This window comes from Dermochelys coriacea, chromosome 9 (genome assembly GCF_009764565.3).
Source record: "Dermochelys coriacea isolate rDerCor1 chromosome 9, rDerCor1.pri.v4, whole genome shotgun sequence".
Classification (NCBI taxonomy): domain Eukaryota; kingdom Metazoa; phylum Chordata; order Testudines; family Dermochelyidae; genus Dermochelys; species Dermochelys coriacea.
Window position 1 is genome coordinate 89,846,186 of NC_050076.1, and position 26,911 is coordinate 89,873,096.

The 26,911-nt window shown below is 39.6% G+C and overlaps 1 protein-coding gene across 5 annotated transcripts in view; it reads right to left on the minus strand.

The window, feature by feature from the left end:
- Positions 1-266: 266 nt before the first annotated feature.
- GRIA3 (glutamate ionotropic receptor AMPA type subunit 3) overlaps positions 267-26,911 on the minus strand; it is a 222,117-nt gene continuing 195,472 nt past the window's right edge. The window contains exons 14-16 of one of the 5 annotated variants that reach the window (XM_038415654.2): positions 5,086-5,200; positions 2,152-2,399; positions 267-899 (exon numbers count right to left, since the gene is read on the minus strand). In XM_038415654.2, the coding sequence (XP_038271582.1) occupies positions 2,154-2,399; positions 5,086-5,200 (361 nt within the window). In that variant the 3' untranslated portion in view covers positions 267-899; positions 2,152-2,153. Of the gene's footprint in view, positions 900-2,151; positions 2,400-5,020; positions 5,201-26,911 lie in introns of those variants that run through there. The other 4 variants (XM_038415652.2, XR_005294793.2, XM_043492288.1 and 1 more) reach the window with 4 other exon arrangements.

The window sequence follows — 26,911 nt, forward strand, 5'->3', positions numbered from 1 at the left end:
CTTGCCTCATTGTGTGATACTAAACATTAAATTAAAATGCAAACACACAGCAAGAAACCTAAATCATGAATGGCTTCTTCTAAAGCCATCTAATGCCATCTTAATAAAGCACCTGTAGGTATGATAGAAAAAAGAAGTATTTTTTTGCCTGTACTATAGTTAACTTGTCAAGAGAATTCATTTGCTGATCTGAAAGCAAAATAGAGAATTCCACAAATCACTTTCTTTTGGATTTACAGATGAATAATCATTGACCCTAATTTTTAAAAGCATCTTTTGTGCATGGTGTTACATTAATCTTTTATTGATATAAACGTTTCTTCAAATGAGTTGAAGGATTTTAAGTGGTTAGAAAAAAAAATCACTCCACTGCTTAAAACAAACCAAACAAACCCACCAGAGCATCTTGACAGCAGTTCTCAGAAGTAGTGACAGGCCAGTCTGTTCATAAGTAGTGGAATTCTGAGGCTTTATATCAGGAATAGTTTATGAACTTGGTTAGGTACTGGGCATGTGATGAAACTGACTCTTTTGGATTTTAGAACATAAGTTCATATCTGTGCAGTGGTATCAAAGAATGGCTTTTGTTGAACTGATTTTTTTTTTACAAGAATTTTTTTTTCACATAGTAGTATCCTTTTACCAGTTCATTTTTTTTTTAAATTTTCAAGCAAAGCAAGAATATTTCAGTGATGGTTTTGCATTGTTGAGTCTCAGTCTTCAATAAGGCACTGAAGGAAAAAAAAACAGTTTTTCCTATTAAAAGTTCATTGCACCAACATCAATGTGTGTCATGCCTGACACCTAGGAGAAAGTAAAACTGGCTCAGGTGGTCAGGATCCATGGAGTATCCACATTCTCAGCCGCTCCTCCTGTTGCATGCTGTGAGAAGCAAGGATCTGTGATAAGAATACAAATATTTCAGTTGTTTTCTTCTGAAAGGAGAACATTATATCTAGGGGAGAGTGAACCAGGTTACATAAAGGAAGGATTAAAAGCTATTCAGAGCACGGATAGTGTGTGTGTCTCTCTCTCTCTTCCCCACCCCCTCCCTTCTGTTTGTGCCGCCCCTAGCATAATACTGCCCCAATCCCATTCAGTCCTTTGGATACTCCCATACTACCAGTATTTACTCCTGATGATAAAGTTTGCAGTGAGGCTTTGCAAATGTCCAGTTAGATTCTTTAAAAATAACTTATCATGATTTTACTCACCTTGTCCCTTTCTGCTTCTGGCCAGAAGCTGTAATGCCACAAGCTAGACAGTTCTTATAACATTTCCAACCTGATGGGAAGCGGGAAGTTTTGGGAAGAGAACTTGTTGAGGGAGCCCATTGCTCCTTTCACTGATGTCAGTGGAAAGGTTCCATTCAAGTCAATGGAAGCAGGAGTGGACCCTCATTTTGTAGACTCAGAGGTGTGTTATCATCAGGCACCATAATTCTAATCTACACTTAATTACACAACCTTCCCCCTCATCATTTACAGCAACAAAGATTATCTGAAAGTTAGAATTTCTTTGCTTTTTAGTTTAGCTATAGGTGTAATATGTGAATTACTCTGTTCAAATAACTTCTGGAAAGGCACTGATTTAGTAATTAACTGGTATTTTTGTCATGAAGAAATCACCCACTTCTATTGTAGAATTTGAGATATTTTTCTAAATTTCTCATCGAGCATGTAAAATATTTACCAGACTTCCTAGAAGCAGTTAGCTGAATTGAGCACAACTTCTTAAAAAATACATAAATACATTAAATAAAGGGGAAAACATCACAAGCAAAGCAGAAAAGATTTCTAAATTTACAGTTAATATTTAAAGGGATGATGGAACTGTTTGAAACACTGTGCTGTTGAAATGTCAGAATCTCAGATACAACAGTCATTCACTTCAGCATCAAGTCTGGCACCACCATTAAAGATATAGAATGGAAACTGGTCTCTTTTTGATTAAGAAAACAAATAAAATCACAAATATTACTGAGTATTGTGAAAGAGCTTTTCCAGACTATATTATGAAAATTATTGCAGCCCATTCACTCTGATGCATACAATAACTCTGAAAAATTACTCAAGTTGTGAGGGAGGGGAGGAAGAACAGATATTAGCACAATATAAACCAGTTTATTAGCTTACTAGACCTGAATCGTACCCTTAGATTTTAACACTTTCTGTTCCATACACGTTGTAGCCTTCTCTGTATGTAGCATAATTCTGGGTATTGGTTGCAGGAGCAGGTTTAAAGTTTTGTGTATTCTTTGTGAGTTTCATTCGTTTGGACTCTGCACGAGACTTGTAACAGAATTCTATCAAAGCAACCATCATGGCAAGACCAAGACCTCCAACAAGAATATAGAAAACCCCAGCAACATTGCTCAGGCTCAGAGCACTTGTCTTGTCCTAAGAAAAATGAACCACTTGATTAGTTTTTCTGCAGCAAAAAGTCAGATTGGCTTAGCTCGGACATATATAACTCTATTTGAATCAGACTCCCTCTGCCCACACATCCAGAAATCCCAGCTCAGAATATCAGATGCCCCAAATACTCTTACCTAGTTACTTTACATGCTGGAGCTCATTTATCAGTGTTAGTTTCAACTTTATCCCACTCACATAGAAATGGTTTAAACTAGGGATTCTCAAGACAGTTATTGTGCTATCTCACCCTGTTCAGTGGGTGAAATCCTGACCCTAGTGAAATCTATAAGACTTTTGCCATTGACGTCAATAGGGCTAGGATTCTACCCAGCAAACATATGTGCTGCTGAGTATATCTGGTAGCAAACAGAAGGCACCTAGCCTCATTCTCCCCAAAGAATCTCAAATATTTTTGGAATTCCCCATTGGGTAGATCAATGACTGCATAAAATAAGGCAGAATTTACAGAAGTCCATTTTAAAAATAACAAGACACAAGATTTAGTTATTTCTGGTGAATGTAGAGAAAATAATTTGGATGTTGAGAAAATTATCTGGTTTCTATTTAACAATAAGAATTATTATTATTTTTTTTTGAGGAAGACGGTCAGTTACTTTCAGGTCCAGCTAACTACACTAGCACCCGCTGTTATAAAAATAGGTTGGCTTACTGAATAAAATTAATATTAATTTTAAAAAAGCTGTCTAGATGCACCTTCAATGCATGGTAGACGGGGGAAGTCCTTCATTTCAAAAAAATAGAATTATTGTAATCAGATTATACAGAATTGTAACCATTTTGCTGCTGAATTGAATTGTGTTCTGCATTTATTAAATATTGTTTATTCATAGTTTCCTTCTTTGAGTTGTAACACACAGAATCTAGGTGGCTGTTGTCAAGCCAGATGCCAGAGCAATCTGCAGTAAATATTTTTACTAATTTAAAATATTTGCAGGTAGACCCTGATGTATGACAGTTCTCTGGAGATTTCCAAAATTTCTGTAAAATCAGGAGAAAATATAATCTGCCTAGTAACAGCCTGGGGGAAACACAGGCATTTTGGATAATGGCAGTTTTTTAAATTACCTGCAATTTTAAATTTTATGTTTGCAGTTGTATTTCAAGAATGTAGAGTGTGATCCTACAATTGTGCATTCAAACTCTCATTGATCCAAAATTATTCTGCAACAGCTGGAAGATCAGGCCTTGAGAGCAAATTCCAATCCTACTGAAATCAATGAGTTTTGCTGTTGACTTCAGGAGGACCAGGAGACAGCTCTAAAAGAGTAAAACACCTAATAATAGGGAGATTTGCAAAGGCATCAAGGGGAGTGATTTTTTTTCTGATGGGAGTTGGGTTCTTATCTTCTCTTGGTGTCTTTGAAAATCCTTTCCAATAATGCTTAACGTTGGGTCAGGTCTGTTCTTCCTCAATAATTCTACTAGCATTAACTAAACCTCTGTATTTTCATTACCTGGGTTAAGCAGAATGTTTTCCCCCAAATAAAACAGGAAATATACAAATCATGGGCCTGACCCAGCTGCTAATCCACATGTGGAACTTCCACTGAAGTATCTGGGAATTCTACAGGAGGAACAGCTGCAGGGTTACCTGATGTCTGGCCCTCAGTGATTAGTTTTAGTATGTAGCTTGGTTACATTAAACCATAAACTGTACCAACAATACATTTAAAGCAGTGGTTTTCAAACTATTTGAGCTGAGCCCCCCACCCCTTTGAGTTACAATTTTTGGTTGCAACTGGTGGAAGGCATGTGCAATGGTCTCTGGGGACAGAGCCAGTGCTGGGTGTGGAGGCATTAACACTGACCCATGGGCTGGGTGGCCCACTGAGGTGAGTTGGAGGTGGAGGTGGTGTTCCCTCCCTGAACCCTGTCTAGTGGGGCTGGCCCCAGCCTCACCACTCACCCCCTTGAATATTCCTCCGTGCTGTCCTAGGGGGGCATGCCCCACAGTTTGAAAACCTCTGATTTAAAGTATGCCAGGTATTCAGATTCTCCAACAGTTACAAAATTTCTGGTATGGAATGTAGTAATACAGTAGCAAAATGGTTCAATGCACAATAAAATGAATGTCCAAGATTTATGAAATGAGTTACCAATAATATCACAATATTAGTTTTCTTAGAAAAAAATTCAAACAGAAAATTTAAACTTTCTTGGGGTGGTGGGGGTGGGAAAGTGTTTCATGCTCATCAATGGGATGTCTTTCCTGAAAATATCCATCCTTCAGAAGCATGCGTGGTCTATCGCTCACAACCAATGTGGACAGAAATTTTAGTTACAATTTTGAAACAAAATTTTATGTACTCAGAACTCAAAAATGAAAAGCAATGCTGGACTAAATAATACATTGACTGTGATGAAGTTTGTAGGTTAAATGGAGATACCAGTCTGAGGTTCATTTAGGCATTTTCCATGGCCTTTTTTTTCCCCCAGCAAAATATCCAAGTAGTAAAATGTACTTACAACTAAAGTCTTTGATACTGTAAAAGAAAAATGCTGTCATATTCTGATCTTTAATTTTTCTAGTCTTTTTTTCCTTGAACCTTGGAAACGTAAATATTAACGGTTGAAAATCATTTTTGGATAAACACAGTGGGTCAAAATGTGAGTTCTAATCAGTACAAAAAGACCTTCGGCGACTGACCTTACTTCCGGAGTCCTTGGCTCCACATTCACCCTTATCGTACCACCATTTGTTTTTCAGCTTGTCTAAGATGCCTTGTTCACTGAGTTTCAATACTGCAAGGTTTACAGGAGTTCTTCACGTGGGAAATAACATAAATAACATTATATTATGTTATTTTATGTTATTCAAGCTTTTAACTACTTTAAAACTACACAAAGCGATAAAGCAGGTTCCTGGCCACAAAGTAATTTCTACTGCAGGCAACTGGATCATCCCCTTAAGTTAATACTAGAGCAACACTATATTACCAGGCCCTGCCCATATCGCTTTGAGTAATCGGCACATGCTGTTAAATAAAGAGAATGGAAATCCAGTAATGCAAATTTTCCCTTTTTAGCAGAATCATTAGACAGCTCACAGTAGCTTCACAAGTAGACTGAGAAATTTGAACTTACAAGATATCTTATTGCACTAACAGAGAGTAAGCTAGTATAGGTAAGTGGGGCTTTTCATGTCCTGAACAAATTAACACCAGTGAATGATCAAGTGAATAACCTTGAGTATTCACTGTAATTGTACAGAAATTAGATGCAATGAACTAAGGCTATAGGAAAAATTCTACATGCACCACAGTGTGAAACCCCCTCAGTTTGCCTGTTCTGATTGGCATGAAGTTGGGAATGCTCATTTTTTAGCTTGGCTAGGCTTTTCACAAGCAAAGAGCAGTTTGCAACATCAATATCTCCATGTGCAAAAGGAGGTGGGGGGTGGGAAGCAAAACTGAAGCTTGCATGTCACAGTCAGGGAGGTTGGGGAATTTTGCTAGATTTCATGGCACCATCTCTGTGACAACTTCAGAAAATTCCCCCAGTTGGAAATTTCAGTTTCACCATGGCACTTTTCAGCAAACCAAAAAACCTGGAACCTTTCGCTTCCTACACACAAAACAAAGCTATTGAGTGTTCTTGTCCTAAACTCCCTATTTTTTTGAATATTGTAGTTCAGGATCCTTTCAATATCCTTTAAAGGCAATATTTGCATAAAATACCTCAATATTTACATAAAATAACAATAGATAATACCGTGTTATAGAATGAGTTGCCAGGCATGGAAACAGTGGGACACATTAGCCACTATAGTTCGTGGTGGCGACTATGAGGGATTTGTTTAGCTAACTAGCTGAGACCTTTTTTCCCTGGGCAGGCCCCAGAGAGAAAAGGATTGGACTGGGCCTTTCACTTTCTGTTTCTTAGACTACAGTCCACAAGGGGAAGAACTGGCAATATTTAGCTGCAGCACTATAGAATGCTGTTGGGGGTGGGAACAGGCTACCTTTTTTTCAGCCCCTAAAAGAGCTGCTCCTCTCCTGAATGACCAGAACATGGTCTCAGGCTGTCTTGTCTGGGAATAAAAAAGGACCTGAACCGCCTAAGTACAGAGTTCCATCCCCTCCTCTGCAGCTGTACAAGGAGTCTGACTGTGAGCCAGCTGCATCAAACAGAGGCAGTGGGTGGGCCCAGTAAGAAGGTGGGGTTCTGCTGATGGCTTGTGGGCTGGGGGGTGCCTGGAAGGATGTCTGCCTGGTGCAAGTTGTGGTCAGCTGCATGGGATGGCGGAGTGCCCAGCCCCTTGATTTTGCATTGGCACCAGTCATCACTGGTGATGCAGATCTTTCCTGCGTAAGGTTACTGGAGATTTGAGTTTGTACATCATGCTCTTGGGCATGTGTCTTGGTGCAATGGGGAGAGAGAGTGAGGTTTACTGCCATCAGAACCGGCAGATAGTTCAAGCCAAAAAGCCCACAGACCTATGGTAGGTTTCAGGGGATCCACTGAAGGCCCAGACAATCTTTCTGGATGCCTTGTGCCTCCACACATCCTCTTACCTTCTCCTGGTCCTCAGGAAACTTGAGGGTCTTCTGGCTGCTACCCCAAAAGGTTGCATCCCAGAAGAGGAACCCTGGTTAAGTAACTTAGTCTGTGCAGGGACTAGGACCTATAGAAGATTTCCCCCCTGCTGCCCCCCACATGGACACTTCTGTTTCAGAGTAAGACTGTCTGTGCCCTTGGTGTGAGGGGGAGAGAAGGTACATTGCAGCCTGAGGCAGGAAAAAGTCACAGTGGAGGCCTGTGCCCGCTGACATGGGGGAAAGAAGATGGAGTACTTCAAAGTCGAAGGCTGCATTGAGCTGCCTTAGTACTAAACAAACTCCCACCATAGAACTAGGTAAGGCCTTGTCTCTGATAAAAGCTGCAGCAGTTAATAAAAATCAGTTTAGTTAAACTGGTGCAAACCCCTGTGTGGACATCCTTAAATTGATTTAAATGTGGCTTAAATGGCTTTTAGCTTAACTGTTAATCAGCTAAATCAATTTAAAACTATGCCTTTAATTAAACCAGTGCAACCTCTAACTGCTGAGACAAAGTCTGGCTTTCCCTACTAAAAAGAGGGTGATCAAGTGCAAAGAAGATAGCATTAGAACAAGTGGAACAAAATATCATGAAGTTCTTAAAAAAGTGTCCGTATCTGTTGTTAATGTGCAGCAGCTAGTACCCTCAACTCTTGCTGAAGTTAGAGGGCTCTCAGAATCTCACAGGATCAGTGCTCGGTTCACTCTTGACGGTCCAGAAATGTGCTCCATCCATCTCTGATACCAGAACTTGCAAGAGTGTCTTTCTTACTCCATACCCTGAAAAATAGATGGGACCCGTAACTAGCTGTGGAGATTTGGACCTATATGTTCAATGGCTGCCTAAAGACGGAACCTTTTCAAATGATTTAGATCCTGCCTAGGCCTTAAGCAAGGGCACGGTGGGAGGAGAAAGGGCAAAAGTAGGGAGGATTGTTCCCTACCCACTCCCTCAGGGTTAGAGTGTACTCTGAATGGGGAGAGAGCTAGGGAAGAGGAGGTGGGCCATGGCCCACATTACCTCCAGGAAGCAGCAGGACCGCAAAAAGGTTTTGCAGAAACTACTCCCTCAGGAGCAATGCAGCTCCACACTGGCCCTTACTCTGGACTGTGCCTAAATAGCATGACTGAGCTGTTCATCCCAAACTGAGACTGCCCCCCCCATCCTCTATGGTTCAGATTCATCTCAATAAATATATTTCCCATCAAAATATACTCTGTCATGTGCTTACAAACCTAGATTCAAATAGGTTTTCTTTTTTAAAAGGAGAAAAATAAACATGCTTCAAAACTTCCAGAACACAGGCACCACCAAAGCTGTAACGTGCTCGCCCAGCTACTGCATTTCACAACATTCGGGTGAGTGCTTAAAAACACACATGGAGCAATTTAAAAATAAAAAATTATAGTACCATTATGTGCCATGAGGCTGTGCAAATTCCCAGCTAGAGAAGAGCAAAATGATCTCTTTCTCATGTCATAAGTGCCGGCCCGGACACACATTGCCCTCAATTGATGCAGGGAGCTACCCTTAATGACAGTGGATCTGGGGCAGTATATCTTCCTATGAACTTCTCCAGCTGGCCAGACAGAGACATCACAGCTCCTGGCATGCCGATGGTATCCTGCACATCACTAGTCTTGACTTTTCTGATATTTTCTTTGTAAAATTCCTATTTAGCAGTCACTGTAATCTAATTAACAATCCAGGAAGCTTACATTTTCTCTGCTGGAGACAAGTGCTGCATTGCGGTGATGAGCCCCAAGAGGGATGACATGTTTGCTATCTCAGCCTTGGCAGAGCAATTATGGAGCCCCCTCAACCAGCATCTGCTGGAATTAAAAAGTCAGACATATCACAGGTACCTTTTTGCCGCACTGTCATATGTGTAGTATTTCACAATGTCATGTGATCTTGCTCATGCATCCAGAGTAAACAAGGAAGCAGAAGCCACTGACAAACAGTGCAAATAACCTATGTCCTAGGAAGCATGGCTACGTATGTAGCGCATTGAAAGGGCTATAAATTCCTGCCCTGCATAAATGTTTTTGCCTAGTTTGAATGAGTCCGGTCTCATCCTAGCCAGCCCTCCTGCAATGCTTATGTATTTGCATCTTCAGATCAGGTATTTATATTGTCACGTGGACTTGAGACACAATGTAGAATAAACCATAACAAGTTATGCATTTGTTAGGCTAATGCATGGCATGACACTAAAAGCAGAATGCCTTTACCCACCCTTGGCCAGGCCAAGTACAAACCCTGTAGTGGGTTATAGCTCTGAGTAGAGCACTCTAACCTGAAGTTACATTTAAAAAGAAAAATCCAATTTATGCAACATACTTTGAAAAATAATGTGCAGTCAAGAATAAAAGACCGCAATGGGGAAAAGGTTATAAACACCTTTTCTGCCGCCCTGCATATATTTATTGGGAAATTATTTTTCTACCCATTCCAAACATTCTCTTAATTTGCATGTCTTTATAAAATCCGCACACAGTGCAAAGACTTTGCATATCATCCAATACATTGCAGATTAGCATTCATAACTTTACACAGTATTGGGAAATGAGGACAGTTTAACATGCAAATTAGGGTTTCTTAATTTTTTTTAAAACCAATGCTACATTTAATTATGCACATCCAAGTTCTCAAAAAAGTAAACTAAAATTATCTGAACTAAACAGATGGGAAGTTGCCTGAATCATGGTTTTCTATATAGCTTTTCATGTTCCCTTTCATCATGTGATCCATTTAAATAACACTGCTTGCAAGAAGTAAAGCTGAGCAACAATTTTGGTTTCCTTTTTTCCTGACCAACCCCCGATTCCCAATTTAAAAAAAAACATGAACAGAGTTGGGTGGCTGGGTGTGTGATCTCCTCGTCACTATTTGTATGTTTATTGGTGCTGCTTTTTTTTTCTCTTGTACAGTTTATCCATAGTCAAGAAATCCCAAATTCTGTTTGTATGGGCATTGTAGATAATGCCACTAGCTTTGTAGATAATTCCTGTTTCTCACAGATGTCATGAGATGGGGAGATCATGTAATATGCTGCATAAGGAAGGGGATTTCTTGAAACATTTCAAATAAAGTAGTTTTTGGGGACAGAGAATATCCACGAGCTATTGTCTTTGCCAGAGTTTGTACTTTCTCCCCTCACCCTCATCTTTGACATTTGCCCATGAATAGGTCTGGGTGCCTTAAGTTTCCCAGCTTGTCTAGCACTGATTGGTTTAATAGCAAGTTCCTTATTTAGTGAGGTGGCACTACCAATTTGACAGTGTGTTTCACAGAGAGAACATGAAATGAAGCATGTTTTATCATAGTCCTCAACTACAACTTTGTCTGCTTCTGAGATATTAATCCAGAGATCTGATTCCCACTTTTTTATTTCCCCACTCCCTCATGCAGTACAACGTTAAGAAGTATGACCTTCTGGCTGTGAGAGGCTATTTCTGCTTGCTGTGTCTGCAGGGGTAGCTCCAATAGGCCCCAGTCTTGCAAACAGTTGCTTTATATGGGTGAATTGAGTTCTGCAGGTGTAGAGCCTTAATGGTTCTATCTCTATTTATGGGTTGCCAAGTTAAATATTTGAAAGTGGAATCTGTTTTGTTGATAAACTCTTGCATGTCTATTACCTTCCAAAAATTGCTTGCCTCTGAATAGCTGTCTAGCTTCTTTCATTCTAAATAATTAGAATTTAGGCCTGGTCCATGCGGGTCTGTGAAGATACATAGGGATCTTGATTTTCCATTTTTTTTTAAATTTTTTTTTTAGTAGACATCATCTGTGCAATGAATGCAAAGGGCTGCATTTTGAATACAAGTCCCAGTCTGCTCAAATTAGCATTGGGGTACCCAACATTCCTGGTGCCATAGAAGGCAAATTATGTCTGAGTACCGGTCTATAACTCTCCCAAAGGCTCCAGGTGCTCACATGGTATGCTCCATGGTAAATTAGGACAAAAGGGCAAATTACATTGCTTGTTTTTAGTTTTTTTTAAAGACATGCACATTTGTAAAGGCAGCAATGTAGTAAAATATAAGAACAGATGCAAGGTAATCCAGGCAGAAATGTAGGCATTTATGGGACTTGGAGAGTGGAAATTTAGGTTCTTACAGGGCAAAGTGGCAGCTGAGCAAGGGTCTGAGGATTTCAGTGGTGCCTAAACATGGGACTTTGCCACTTAAAGTCACCTAAGTGACTCATGCAGGCAGTCTATACCAGAGCTAGGAAATTAACCAAATTCCCCTGAGTCTTAATCCAGGGATTTATCACAAGACTACCCTTCTTTTTAAGAGTGTACAGTCAGTTGGCTTGCAGTCTGAGATTTACTATTGTTAAACTGAAGGATGATTTGTTCTATGCTTTATAGATGACTGTTTTAAAGCATCATTTTTTCGCTTAGTTAGCTGTGATAATTTTATGCTTTCCAATTAAGTTATTGTTACCTTTCTTTCTCAGAGCTATATGGAGTTTTCTGTTAATTCTTTTGTACTTTTCTTGATAGTTTTGGCTATTTTCCCTCTACTGGCTTTCATTTCTGATAGGATCATTTTAACTTTTGCTTATTCTGTTTCCAGGCTAGCCTTCACTCAGTTTTGTTCTTATCAAAGCACAATAATTGGAGGCTTCAGAGCTTGTGCTTTGTATCCCAGAGAACGTTAGTTTTGATACCCTGAGTATCCTTGTTGAATATAATCCTTTATGGCATTCTTGATCTTGATGATTACTTCAGAGATGTGCAGCGAAAGTCTCTCTGCTGACCATAATTGTCTTTTATTTTTATTTGGATTTAGTAATAGGTGTATCTTAACAAGACTTTGATTGTCCCATTGCACAGTTCAAACCAAACTCAGTTATGATTTTGTTCCATAAAATAAGATATTAAGCCTGGATTAAGATTTGTATCTAAGGGAATGTTATGAATAGTTTAATTCTGAGTGATACCATCTCTCTTTGTCAATTAACCCACTGGCTGTTTTAAGTTTAATATGGAAGTGGCTTTATTATTAGCCATCTGTGTCCATCTTTTCTCATATTCATCACTGTATTTAAATATTCTCCAAAGATTACTCTACCCCTAGAAATGAAGGACCATTTTATGAGAGTTTCTGTTATCTTAGAAGTCTCCACATTTATAATGGAAATCTCAGCATTCCCATTTTGGCTTCCATTTCCCATTAGAAAACACCCTTCATCATTTTCAGTTCTTTTCCCACATGCAGTGCGGCACCACACTTATTTTTATGAGAGGAAAAACCCTCTGCTTGGCCGCTGGGCTACGTCAAAGGAGCATGAAAAAAAATCTCCTTTTTAGTCTTCAAAAACTGAAGAAAGTTCACTGTACTTAATCAGATTGTTGGCCAAGATTTTCAGTTGATTTTGGGTGCCCAATTTGAGATGCTTGATTTTCAGAAAAAGCTGAGCAGCCATCCTTTGAAAATCAGGACCTGTTAAGGTGTCTCAAGTTAGGGACCGAAAACCACTTTTGAAGACCTTGACCACTAATCCCGTTAATGATTAAGGTTATAAATCTGTAGGGGGTTTCCATTGTAACATTTGGTAAAGTGGAGCTTGTCTGAAATGTAATACTGATTCTCTGTTTAATACGTCCTCCTGTTTTCGTGCAAAGGCTTGTCTTTTGTAAGGCACATCTACCCCATATCAAGGCTTCCCTCTGCTTTCTGTTGGAGCTTTCCTATCTCAATGTTATCTGCATATTTTCCATCCAAAATGTTTAACATTTAACGTAAGCAGAAACAACACTGTCAACTCACTCTTATGTCCATCATCTCTGTGAAACTTAAAATCTTTTGGAGGGACTCCTTTCTTCAGCAGGTACTCGCTTCTCCCCAGATTAGCTAAATTACAGCTTCCTATTACTCAATTCTCATAGTTTTCTTAGGTAACAGAATCTGTTCCTTTATGATCATCCTGATGTGGCCAGGATGATTCCAGGAGGAAAGGGAAGAAAATTAATTGTCCAAAGAAACTGTTAATTGTGTGTCAGGTTAATCACAAAAAGAAAAGCTTGCTTGGAAACCAGACAATTCCAGTCATGTTAACCCCAAACATTCAAAAAATATGAGCCAGCCCCTTCCCCCCCATCATATTATTGGCTTCCAAACCATAAGGGTTTTGGTTTTTGTTCTTCGGGAGTCCTTTACATTTGCCTTCTGTTTGAACTTTTTAGGGTTTATTTTCAAGCTTTCATCTGCAACCACAAAAATAAAGCTGAGAGTCTCATGTAGTAACAGGATTCCAGAAACTGGGGCTTTAAGACTCCCAATAAAATCACAAGAACTAGCAATTATTTTTTTTGAGTTAATGGGGATTCAGTGTTGCAAGCAGCGTACTTAACTGATTGAATCCTGACAGCATCTTGGAGAGTCTTAGATCACTTCCTGGAAGAAGTGCTATTAATATATTTAAAAAAATGCCCAGTTCACAGAGCTCACGAAAGAATTTGCATTTTCCACTAACCATGATGGTTACCATACTGTTATGTGAAGACCTAGTCTATTCAGCTGTTCCTTGTATGTAGATCATGAGGGTCTTCTATTCACATGTATATGTATATAATAATATGCATGAGTAGTTCTTGTAAATCACTGCAAGTATCCTTCTGCCCCTCAGAGTGTGGCTTTGTTATCTGCATTCCACAAGACTTCAGTTGTTATGGGTCTTTGCTCCTCCGCTGTGAACCAGTTCAATCTCTGGATACAGCTAGAGTTGAAGGGTCAGTGTTGCATGGAATTGTCTTTTATTTGAAGGAAGCTGGTGATATTTCATTCCTCTTTTTGTGATATAGCCCAGCCAAATTTGCTGCTAATGCTCCAGAGGAGTGGTCAGCCACCCTGAGGTGAGACCTGGTCTTCAGCAGCTACATATGCTGCTTTTTATTGCCCTGTTTTGGAGCAGCTGCCACATGCTGATCCTTTTGCATGATGAGGATTTTTTAAAACTCTGGGCAGTAATGCATGTTTGTGCTATCAACAGAAATGTTCACTGGAACCAACAGAGGTGACCATTATGGTAGGCACTTCTGATTGTGCCAAAGGATCAGCTTCAAAAAGAGGACGTCCTAAGCTAGCCAGTGATGAATGCAGAGGGGAGGGGGCTCAGATCCTTAAAGGTACTTAGGTGCCTATCTCCGATTGATCTAGGTGCTAGGTTCTTCACTGACCGTTCAGAGGGAGGCAAGCACTATATTAATAGCACTTCAATTTCTCCACTCAGCATTCTTAGCCTGAACCCTCTCCTGGAGTTAGGTGCTAAAGGCAATTCAGCCCTTTCTTATGAAAAAAAAACCAGAAGAGTGAGACCCCTATTCTAGCCAATAACCCAGTGGTTAGGGCACTCGCCTGGGATTTGAGAGACCTGTTCTCGGATCCCTCCTCTGGCTGATTTGGAGAAGAGACTTGAAACCAGTCTTCCCCCTTCCAGGTGAGTGCCCTAGCCACTAGGTTATTGGGTATTGTAGGGTGGAGAATCTCTCTTGGCGGGGGTGTTCCACTTTGTATAAATAATTACATAGTCATTGGGCCTGGAAAAGTGAGAGTGGCTCTCCAGCCCAGTGTTTAGGGCACTCACCCGGAAGTCCCTGATCCAATAAATTATTTATACAAAGTGAACAGCTTCAAAAGGAGAGACGCCACCCCAGAATACCCAGTAGCCAGGTGGTTCAGGCATTCTCCTGGGAGGTAGGAGAGCTCCTTTTAAGTCTTTGTTCCAAGTCAGGCCTAGTGGGGATTCAAACCTGCATCTCTCACATTACACATCTCTGCCAGCCAGATTACCAGCCTGCTTGCCTCTGGCTGTCTTTTGTGAGGGTTAGGTGTGCTCAGTCAGAGCACAACCACTGGATTGGGCGGGACAGGGAAGAGAGGTGGGGGGACTGTCTTGTTTTGAAAATCCTGTCAGGGCTTAGGTGTGAGTTAAGGCCCCAAGCGGCATCAGCACTTAGGCAGCTTTGCGTATGCCAATTAGCAAAAACTGAGGTGCCTATGGGTATTTAGGCACCCACAGGGCTAGGCGGCAGCTGAGCGGTGGTTTTGTGAATGCCAGCGGTGACTAAGCTCCTTTGTGAATCTAGCCCTAAGTGACTTAAGAGCACAAGTCATTTAGGCATGCCATAAAGATTATAGGGTGAGATTTTCAAATTTTGTCAACTGAAAGTAATTTATCTTACTGTGGCATTTGTGCCACAATGTTAATTATAGGGAATACAATAGTAATGTTTATTGCTTGCATAGCAAATAAAGATTTCACTGGCAACTGCTGTAGCTTTGGGTAATTCATGCTCTGTACCTTACTCTAATGGATGCAATATAAATGTTACCCGAAAATTTTTTCATTGTTTGGGACAGCAAATGTACAATGCAGATAGCATATTGTTACCCTCCAAACTAAATGAAATACTGTAAGTTAATTCTGAGCAATCATTCAGAAAAGGGAATTGAAAAGAAATGACTTAACAATTAAGACTCACTTCAGCACTAATTATTTCCATTTCTTGGCATCTAAACAGCGCAAGGATGGTATAAAGCTAGATGGACAAATGACTGATGACAAACCTCTTCACAACTGGACTAAATGAGTGCTGATTTGGTAGCTTTTACTGATTGGGGCTTGCACACTGTGAACCAAAAAATGTCTTCTATTCATAATCAATGGACATATTACCATTTGCTGATGCCAGTTTAGAGACGGATGCAGCATTGCACGTTGTCAGAACCGTTCTGACACTACTCACAAGATCTACAATCTAAATATCTCTTAAACCTCAAAAAACTTCAGGCAAGACAAAAATAATAACAGCAACAAATAATGCTTCACACAAATCTCCTGTCCTGGCCTTAAAAACTTCCTTTCTGCAATCATTAGCACTGAAAGAGGCAGAGGATAGTAACAGAGATGGAGGAATTATAGGAGAGTGTAGATCACTTCTTCAAATGTTGGGGTAGGACTGAGTTTTATAGAAATGCATGGCTCCCTTGTCAGCCCAGATTTGTGGAGGAGTGTCTGTCAAAGTGAACATGATATGATTGACATGATTTTTTAGGAGCTAGCCCCACCTACCACCTCTGTGTGATGAGGATGTTATGCCTCCTACTTATCTTGCTGAATTGGCCAAATGGCTGACTAATTACTGGAAAAGTCAGACTGAAGATGGGTGACTTGTGGGAGGAGAAAGATAAATAAAAACGAAAGTGTGTCATGAAGAGAGGCTGAAGAGCAGTGATATGTGGCTTTGAAGAACTGGGGATGGAGAAAATGTGAGGGGACCAGATACAACTTCAAATAAAATTCTTATAATTAAAACCCCCAAATATTGGCTCAATTGTTGAGGGGAGAACCAATGTATCTTGAAAGTGTATCCTGATGCATCTAACAGCGTGGAAAAGTTTTGTATTCCCCCTATGGTTCAGGGGAAGGATGCTACCATCTCAGTGTCTGAGAACCTGTGTGCTCAATGGCTAAACAGATTGGCCTGAGAATGTCTGAGAAGAGAACATATCAAGAGCTAAAACAGTATTCCAATCTCCTCGATCTGTTGCCTTACACATAGCAATGCTCATATTATAAATGCAGCCCTCTAGTTGGATCCAGTGTATTGAGAGAGTGATTTCTTGTTGTTTTTTCAACTGGTATGCCACAGAACTACGGCACTTGCCCATCTGTGTTCTGGTTGGCATGGCTGGAAATGATGCCTTTCCTCAGACATTGAGGAAGGGAGCGGTCTCAGTGACAGATCTTATGCATTGGCTTGAAATCTGTCTCATAAAGCAGAGTGAAGTCTGCCTCAAACATAGGTGCCTCTCTCCAACACTAGCATATTTCTTTGCAAATGACTTTGCACACAGGACATAATTCCATCATATACTTATGTCAATAATCTCCATAATGTTAAATATTCACTGGTACATTCCATCTTTCTTACAGTATAACATTACATGCCAATCAAGTATATGATCAGAGTCCTATGGAAACACACAGTTGCATCACCAGAAATGTGGCATTTTCAAAAGAGCTGTTAGCAGTGGCGTATATAGCTATATGGCTATAAGACAAATCCATGGGCTAGGCTAATATACTGAGCCAGATTCACTGATGGATTCTGGTGGCTTTGCACTTCACTATAATATAAAGTAGCTGTTCGGTTTAATTAGCTGGTTAAACCAGGTTTGAGTGATTTCTGTCATCAGAGCAACATAAAGCAGCTGGAGATTGCTGGTGATTCTGGCCACTGTAGATTAAACAAAGTTTTCACCAAAAAAACCGCCAACAAGATTCATAAAGAAACATCCTCATTGCCAAAAATAATCTAAAGACAGTACAATCAAGGGCCATATACTGCTCTCAATCCTCATGTGCAACTCTCAGTGACATGAAGAGTAGTTAGTTGCATGAGTGGATTAACAGTAGAATATACTGTACCTGCAATATCTTATTCCATTATATTCTGCAAGTATATTGTAAAATGATTTGAACAGTTCTATTTTATTTAATCCCTTTTATATGCAATATGCCTTAAAATCAGGATATTAAAAATGTTTAGAGCACTTTTTCACTTTCACTTTGTCAGACATGGATTTCTCTCTGTGTTCTTTATGACCCAAAGCCATGCTTGTTTGCTTTAGCGCCATCAAAACCGGTAACATCAACACAACCCAACCAACAGAAAATTGTAGTATAAAGGAGTTTAGACCTTAAATGAATGCTCAAACTGGGGGTTTTCTATATCCATCTCTTCTTGCTAAAATAAAGGAGGGAAGTGGGTTAGGATGAGAAGCAAACTAGTGTTTTTCTAACACACCTTTATTCTATTGCAAAGGTCCTCTAGGTCCTAAATATCTTTGGGGGAAGGGCAAAATCCCCAAACCAATCCACTACTCTACAGACAAGAGATTTAACCTCCCCCTTCAAACAAAGAGCTGCAGTTTGTAAAATTTACATTTCTTGCTCTGTTGTAAAGTTAAAAAGAGAAGTACATGTTAACTGTAACCAGGCCTTCCATGTATGTCTACACAGCAAAGAAAAACCCACGGCTCACCGTGCCAGGCGACTCGGGCTCGGGGGGTTCAGGCTGCGGCAGGACTGTTTCATTGTTGTGTAGACTTCTGGGCATGGGCTGGAGCTCTGGGACCCTCTGGGTAGGAGGGTCTGAGTCCGGACGTCTACACAGCAATGAAACAGTCCCAGCCGCTGAGTCCCATGACCCTGAGTCAGCTGGCACAGGCCAGCCATGGGTTTTTCTCTATTGTGTAGACATGCCCTCAATCTGCACACTGTGATTTGTTTCCCCTGACCCATCAAAACACTGCCTCTAAGAAGACTGGATGCATGGCAGTCAAGGAAATTTAGGAATGTTTGTATTAATCAAGATTGAATGCTCTGTTTAGCTTGACAGGACACCATACCAAGCTAACTGAACTATCATCTTTTTAGAACACAAAGATAGAAATATTTCTGTAAGAGATACCAAAATCAGCATTATTCTCTGGAGGGCACTAATGGATGTTAAAGACCAGTCTAAATGAAATAAGGCACTTAAGCCCCTCCCAGCCTGTAAATCCCCATCCGGTCTATAATTATTAAATAGAATCTCTGTCAGATCTTGTAATTGAAATAACTTATGGCTATGTACAAACCTTTAAGAGTGAATGTATTATCCAACTCTTCTAGCCTGTCCTAGAACAGAACTTTCACATTCTGTTGCAAGATACAGCCTATCATAACGTATCAGTCTATCTAAGTTTTCTGCATAAATACATAATAAGTAAATAGCCACATATATTAAATGGTTTCAGAGTAGCAGCCGTGTTAGTTTGTATTCGCAAAAAGAAAAGGAGTACTTGTGGCACCTTAGCTACAGCTCACGAAAGCTTATGCTCAAATAAATTTGTTAGCTCACTTCATCGGATGCATCCAATGAAGTGAGCTGTAGCTCACAAAAGCTTAGGCTCAAATAAATTTGTTAGTCTCTAAGGTGCCACAAGTACTCCTTTTCTTTAAATTAAATGGGTTATACATCATGGCCTACCTGTATTATCACCCAGTAGGTGATATTAAAAATTCAACATGTGCCTCCTTGTAATGAAAGCAGTACCACAGTATTTCTTGCTCTCTATATAGGAAGGCACTATAGTGACTCTAGACACCTGCACAGTGAATGCTGAGTTTCTAATGGGCCCTATAAAGGATAACAATCATACATAGGTAATATGTGCAGACCATATTCTGGGCATAGGATGCATATTGATTTGTACGAGCAGAATACAACATGGCGGAAACTGACAAATTCTCAATATATAAGCAAAGACTGTCTTTTTGTTCTGTGTTTGTATAGCACATAGCACAATAGGGGATTCCAGATGCCAGAGGGCTGGGGATTCCAGATGCTCCCCAATACAAAATAATATGGTCACTTGTTATCAGTTAGTCCTTGTTCTCATCAGTTATAAACAAGCATCTTGAATTTTCATTTAAAAATCATAAGGAATTCAGTTAAAGAATCGGTGCTCTGTTACAACTTTGTTACTATTTCCAATGTTGGGTCCACTTTTATTTCTAACCTAGTTTAATAATCAATTACATGTCTACAACGTTCAAGATTTCACCTTGAAAAGGCTAGAATGAAGGATCCTCGGTGTTAAATCCTTCAGTAAACACTGTTTTCAAACAGTATATCCAGAAATTCTCTTTACACATGTTGTTCAGGCCTTGACACTTATTCAGTGAGGAATATTTTCTTATCTGATATGCTGCAGCTGCTGATGCTGTTGTGCCTGACCCCCGGCTGATCAACTTTTCCGTTGATGATAGGTTACTTGTAATTTCTAAATCTTTTATGGAGGTCGCTGTATGTTTTTCCCACATACTGTTTCTTACCTTCTGCATGTTGATGTGATAAAATAAACCATTATTTCTGAATTTGCATATTCAAATCACTTTTTGCTGGCATTTTTGCCTGTAACAGATGTAGTGAATGCAGAAGGTGGATGCGGATGTTGTTTTGTTCTGTCATGTTTGCCTGTAGTGCAGCTGGTGAATATGGAAGTTGGATGCAATGTTGACAAAGGCTGCATCTCTTTAAATGACAACAATGCACTCCTATACTAGGTTTTAATTCTGCTCTGACAATGAGTGTAAATTAGTAGCTTTGCAGTAGGCAGTCATTGGTGGTTTTGGTATGGCCTTTTGTAATGTATCCAAACTTGCAATCATGGGTAAGTTTCCTTGATTATTTTTGTGTAATTAAAAGCTGCAGGCCTGGGCTTCACAACAAAAGGAATCCTATCACAAATTTCATTAATATTTTTTTCTGTAATTAGTGTTCTCCTTGGTAGTACAAAAGATTTTTTTTGTTTTGTTGTCATGAGGCATGTAAGCGCATCTCTGTTATGTTGTCAGTAGGTTTCTTGCTGCAGCTGGATTTAATTTTTAAAATCAGGCTGTAAATAATGCTTATTGTAATGTGGATTTGGTCTAATATGTCTTTCTGTATACATTCTATACACACACACACACACGACAGTATAATATCGTAATACATCTGGCTCTATGGAGGTGTGTATCTATCTATATTTTTTTCTACTTCCTTGTGTTAATCCCATCAAATAGGGTCCACTGTAGGAATCTTCTTCTTCCAAAGTGCTCTATTCAATGCCATATCTTCCATCACACCTCATGCTAACATGTCTTCCTTTGTGACATCCCACTACTTCTTGGATTGGCCTCTCTGTCCTTTTCCTTTAATCTTGATCTGTTGGACTTTTTTACTCATATAATTGTCAGGACCACACTTTACATGGCCAGACCAACTGAGCCTGCACTTATGGGTGTTATTTCGAGCATGTCTCTAACATATACATTCCTCAGATAGGTTTTTCCTGATTACCACTCGTCTCTCTCAACATTTTCATTTTGGTGGAATGGATCATTTCCTCATGTTTCTTCTTTGGTGCCCAACATTTAGAGCCATATATTAAACCTGGACGGACCACTTTATAGACTTTCCCTTTTAATTTTACTGGTATCTTCCTGTCACACAGTACACCACTTATTTCTCTCCACGTGAACCAGTTGTTTATCATCCTCACTCTATTTCATCCTCCATTTGCCAGATTCTGGAATGCAGATACTGGAAACTTTGCATTTTCACTACTGCCTGCCCATCTAGTTTCAAGGATAATTCCTCTGCTTATTTTGAGCCCAGGCCTCATAGACTCATAGAAATTAAGGTCAGAAGGGACCATCCTCTCCAAAGCATCTCTCCATTTATCAAGATCCTCTCTTACACTATCTTCTCACTGCATAGAATGATATTACCTGCAAACAGCATGTACCAAGGTGCCTCCTTCTGTATGTTCCCTGTGAGGGTCTTCAAGACAAGGATAAACAAGAAAGGGCTCAGTGCTGATCCCTGATGTACTCCCACCTTCACTTGTTTCACTACTAAAGGTCGGACTATTGATGTTACTCCAATATACGTGACTTGAACATTCTAGTACCATTTTCTCACTCATACACCACCAGATGACTTTTCTTGGAACTCAGCCTTTTCCAGATCCATGAACATCAAGTGAATATTTTTCCTTTTCTCTCTAGTTTTTCCATTAGCTGTCTCAATACAGAAACAGCATCTATTGTCAACCTTCCTGGCATGAAGCCATATCGATTTGCACTAACATCTGCTTCACTTCTTAGTCTCTTATCGATGACTCTCTCCCACAGTTTCTTTTGTATGACTTATCAGCTTTATACCTCTATAATTTGTGCAGTTGTCAGCATCACTTTTCACCTTGTATATTGGCACCAAGATACTTTTCCTTTCTGCGTTTTAGATCTTTTCTCATCTCATGATTGAATTGAACAGGGATGTCAACAGATGGGTACCTTCTTTACAAATGTTACAAACACCTCAACAGGGATTTTGTCTGGATGTAGGGCCTTATTAGTTATTTCTTTGATAGTATTTGCCATGTCATCTGGTGTGATAGGCTCCACTACACTAAAGTTCATCATTTTGAAGTAATTTTGCTGTCTTGGATTTTCTTCATTTAAAAGCTGTTCAAAATACCTTTTTCCATTGATTCTTTATGCTACTATCATCAGACAACACTGTATTATTTTAATCTTGGGTGAACCTCACTTCCTTTTTATTTTTGGTACTTCTGTTCCTTGCCAGTCTATACACTTCCCCTCTCTTCTTCATTTGTTCTAAGTCATTGCTTTCGCTTTTGTAGCTACATTCCTGGTCAATTTCTTTATATCCGTGTATTCTTCCAGGTCTCATTTGCTCCTACTTCTTTGTCGGAGTTTAAACATTTTTCTTTTACCATGCCTTGTACTTAGAATCATAGAATCATAGAATTCTTAGAATTCATAGAATACTTCTTCACTCCAAGTTTCTTGTTGAATACCCACAACTTGTTTTGAACTCTCCAGTATATTTGTTGCCATAAAACCCCCACATTTATCCACTCCTTCCGCGTGTGGTGTCTAAGGAGTCACTTTATGGAGAAGATGAGGTAAAATTCTCCTTAGCCTTACCTTCTAGTTTTTGTCATCTTGTCTTTGGTTTTATCTTCTTTGATTTTTCTCTGTACCTTTGTTCTAAGAGAAATATTTAGGTGATCTATATTGACTAGTAAGACTCTCTCCTGCAATTGCCTTGCAGTCTTTTATATCTTTTATTTTCTGATGAGAAACATCAAGTAATCAATTTGGCTTCTAGTCCTTCCATTCTTGTAAGTAATAAGATGTTCATCTCTTTATGTAAAGAATGGGTTGGATACTACTAGGTCATGAGCTTGTGCTATCTGGAATATGTTTTCTTTTGTCATATAATTTTCAATAGCCCAGTCATATTCCTCCTTCCCATCCCAACAAGGTTTGTCCCAGCTTGGGGTGTGTGTGTGTGTGTGTGTGTATCAGGTTGTATGTGTATATATCATATGTATTAAATATACAGATGTTAATTACCTACTCCGACACAGATACGCACACATACTTTTCCATAGAGCCAGATGTGTGACCATCTGATGCTGCAGGCTCCTCTCTCTCTTCTCTTATGGAAGTTTGCAGTCTGTGACTGATGCCAGCATCAGGCTCTATGAAAGTTTATTTATGTTTCATTAATATAGCTCAAACACATTAAACTACACTAGCAGGATCATAATTTAATATAAGTGCAAACTGCTAATGCAATAATGTATGCATATCGGATTAGGAAATGAAAGCTGTTACAAGTCATTTTAGTTCATTTGTAACAATGCCGAGACTGAAATACTGATGTGGCATGAACAACTGAAAGAGAGATTTGGGGGTTTAGTGAAATTTCCCAAATCTCACCCCAGGAATACTGTGGGGAAGCTGTACAAAGAAGGCTGGAAGCTTGATACTACAATCCTTTCCTAAGATACCTTACACAGCAACACGGTTGCTTTCTATGGGGATTTCCACACCACCTTTCCTTGACCTTTTCTAAACTACATTGATGTAGCTATGAATGGACATGTGCAAGAGCCTTCACTTACCTTGTACATTGGCCAGCATCCTCATTCTCTCTCTCGCTCGCTTGCTTTTGTATACATCTTCCTTTCCACCTTCAGATTTTTTTCCTTTGTAAAGGCTTCACTGGAGGCTCCTATTTTCTGGATCATCTACAGGCTTCAGTTTGCTGCTGCCTCCTTTGAGGGCTTGCTCAGGTCATTCTGGGATACTTGGTTGGCTATATAAAGCCAAAGCTTCCCAAAAACTTTATTACAGCAGTAGATGGGGACAGAGTTACATCACCAAGAACGAATGTAGGCATCTGCCTGCAATATGAACTTCTATTGCTGAAACCTTAGGGTTGCTTTGAAGCACAAAAAAAGAGAGGTTTCTTTAAAACATGTATTTTTTCCGAGTTTTTTTCCTCTTTCCTTTTAAATGAAACTAGCTGTGTTAGATGAAAATATCCAAGCTTTATGTCTCCCATCCTTCACCACCAAAAAAACCCCAATAAGGAATTCTGTACAACTAAGGACATAGATTCAGTTGCTTGGATTTCATTGTCATTTAATGAAATTCCTTTGGAAACTGTGAATTCTAGGAATCTTCCTTCAGTCTTATTTCTCCTTCCCATCCCATCCCAAGGAGGTTTGTCTCAGCGTGGCCCTTAGTGACAGATATTGCTGAGTGAATGATTCAGAGTGAATAACTTATTCAAAACATTTAGTCCTTTTTATTTTTCCATGCCAATAATTATCCCTGGGCTTTTATTTTTGCTAATATTTTGTTATTAAAAATGGTTAGACAAAACCTTCATGGCCAGAATTTTCAGAGGGCTCATGACCTACAACTGAGATCAGATTTTCCAAAGTGCTCAGCACTCCGCTACACCCATTGTTCTCTGTGGATGCTCATGGGTGCTGTATTGTTTTGGAAATCTGGCCCCAATTTTGGTTGCCGAGTCATTCTGAAAGTCTGGCCCTGTCTGACCAGATATAGGTTGTTTGTGAAATATTTGCTATTTATTAATTGTGTTGTGTGATTTAATCATTGAAGGTCACAAGGCATTTTTTCATGTTCCCTGGTTGGATGATTGAAACTCTTATAGCCTGGGGTAAGAAAATCCAAAGAGATTCCTAGGTGGCTATGTGAACCTTTCTGGAATAAACTTTTGTGTAAATACATTTACACAAATATTCACCAGACGTTTACTTTCTTTAAACATTTTTGAGGAAAAATAAACTCTTACAAATATGCACGGAAGGTAAATACAAAGATCCACAAACTATTGTCATAATGAATTGGTGAACAGAAACTTTTTTCAGCTTTCTCTTAGTCCCAGTGACAAGACATTGGGCCCTGCTTATTGACAATATTCTGCCACATTTACCACTGAGTAGAGAGGTTTACACATAGTAATCTACTACTCAGAAAGGGTGGCAGACTTGAGCACTTGGGTATGTCTACACAGCAATTAAATACATGCAGCTGGCCTGGCTCGGCTGACTTGGGCTTACAGGGCTCGGGCTGTGGGGCTGTAGAACTGCTGCGTAAACGTTCAGGCTTGGGCTGGAGCCTGAGCTCTGAAACCATGAGTGGGAGGATCTCAGAGCCCAGGCTCCAGCCTAAACATCTACAGTGCAATTTATAGCCGTGCAGCCCAAGCCCAAGTCAGCTGACTCAGGACAGCCACAGCTGTACTGCCGGTCTTTTATTCCAGTGTAGGCGTACTGTTTCTGAAGGGAGTGTCTTTTTTCCCCATCTACTTCCTAAGGCCAATATCTGTTTTCCAATCTGGGTAACACATTTTTTAGAAACTCTCTCACTGATTTCCTAAATTATGATCCTTATATAATAGAACCTCGCCAGAGTGCATTTTATAAATCTCATACAAACTAAAGCAGGCTCTCCGTCCTCTGTGATAATATCAGTGGAGGAGTGCTGTAATGAAGTCTCATATTATAAAATACGTCATTATTGTTACAAAATATGCTACAGCATTATTTAATAGTATGCTGTGAAAAGTATTTGTCAAATAAATGAACAAAATCAATTTTTGAAGCCTTCCTTTTAAAATGTTGTTCTGCTTACTAATTTGCAAAATGCAATATTTTTCAATTGCTCTCCTAGTCATGAGTGTGAACTAGCACAGTGCTATTATGATTGGCTCAGTTCTGCCATTTTACTTCCTTTCCAACTCATAGCCCATGCTTATAGCATCCACTGGATGAGCAAATCACTGCATGTTGATGAACACTATTTTCATACAAATTGCATGAATGAGTTGTGTTGCATGTTGTGATAAATAAAGGGGGGGATAGCTCCCTTTGATGGATACCTAGCCAGCCTGTTAGCTGTAAAATCCCTCTTGGTAGCTGTTCTTTACTTGCTTTATTTATAAAGGGTTAAGCAAAAGCCTAAGTTCCAAATGCATTTTCTTTTTTTGTTTTTAATAACATTTACCTTTCTTAAGAACAGAATTGGATTTTTGGTGTCCTAAGAGGTTTGTGCATGTTGTTTGATTAGCTGGTAGCCGCAGCTAATTTCCTCTGTTTTCTTTCTCAGCTCTTCCCCGGATGGGGGACGAAAGGGCTTGAGGGTACCCCACAGGGAGGAATTCCCAAGTGCTCCTTCCTGGGTTGAAAGGGATTTTTTTGCCTTTGGGTGGTGGCAGCGTCTACCAAGCCAAGGTCAGAGAAAAGCTGTAACTTTGGGATTGTAATACAAGCTTGGAATGGCCAGTATTAATTTTTAAAATCTTTGCAGGCCCCACTTCTGCCTTGGGGTGACAGAGTTGGGATTCAGCCTTGACAGGAATATGTTTGGAACTTAGGCTTTTGCTAGATTTTAAAAGAGCAATTTCAAAAATCAAGCACCCCCAAAATAGCTTTCTTGGGGGGTCAGCTTAAAGGTTACAAGCAAACAAAAGCATCTGGGGTTAGCACAGAGTTCACAAGCCAATAAGAAATAAAAGAAATAACCCTAATCACGTCTAGCTAAATATTCTGATCTACTTTCACATTTGGAGTTAAGATAAGTAGTTCTAGGCATGATCTGATAATTTATGATCATACCTGGCTTAAGCTGCTTATAGCACGGCTGCTCTGTCCCTCTAGCCCAGAGAACAACAGACAAAGGGAAAGTTTCTTTTCCAATTTTAAAAAGTTCTACCATCCCATTGGCTCTTTTGGTCAGGTGCCCACTGTTTTTTCTTTACTTGGGGAGACTTTTTAACCCTTTACAGGTAAAGCAAGTAAAGAACAGCTACCAAGAGGGATTTTACAGCTAAGAGGCTGGCTGGGTGTCCATTAAAGGGAGCTGTCCCCCCCTTTATTTATCACACACAGTTGTTTTTTTTAAAGATAATATTTGAAAAGTGAGTCTTATGCAAAGCATTAGAAGTTTTCCAATGGGGTTCTTAAGATAGC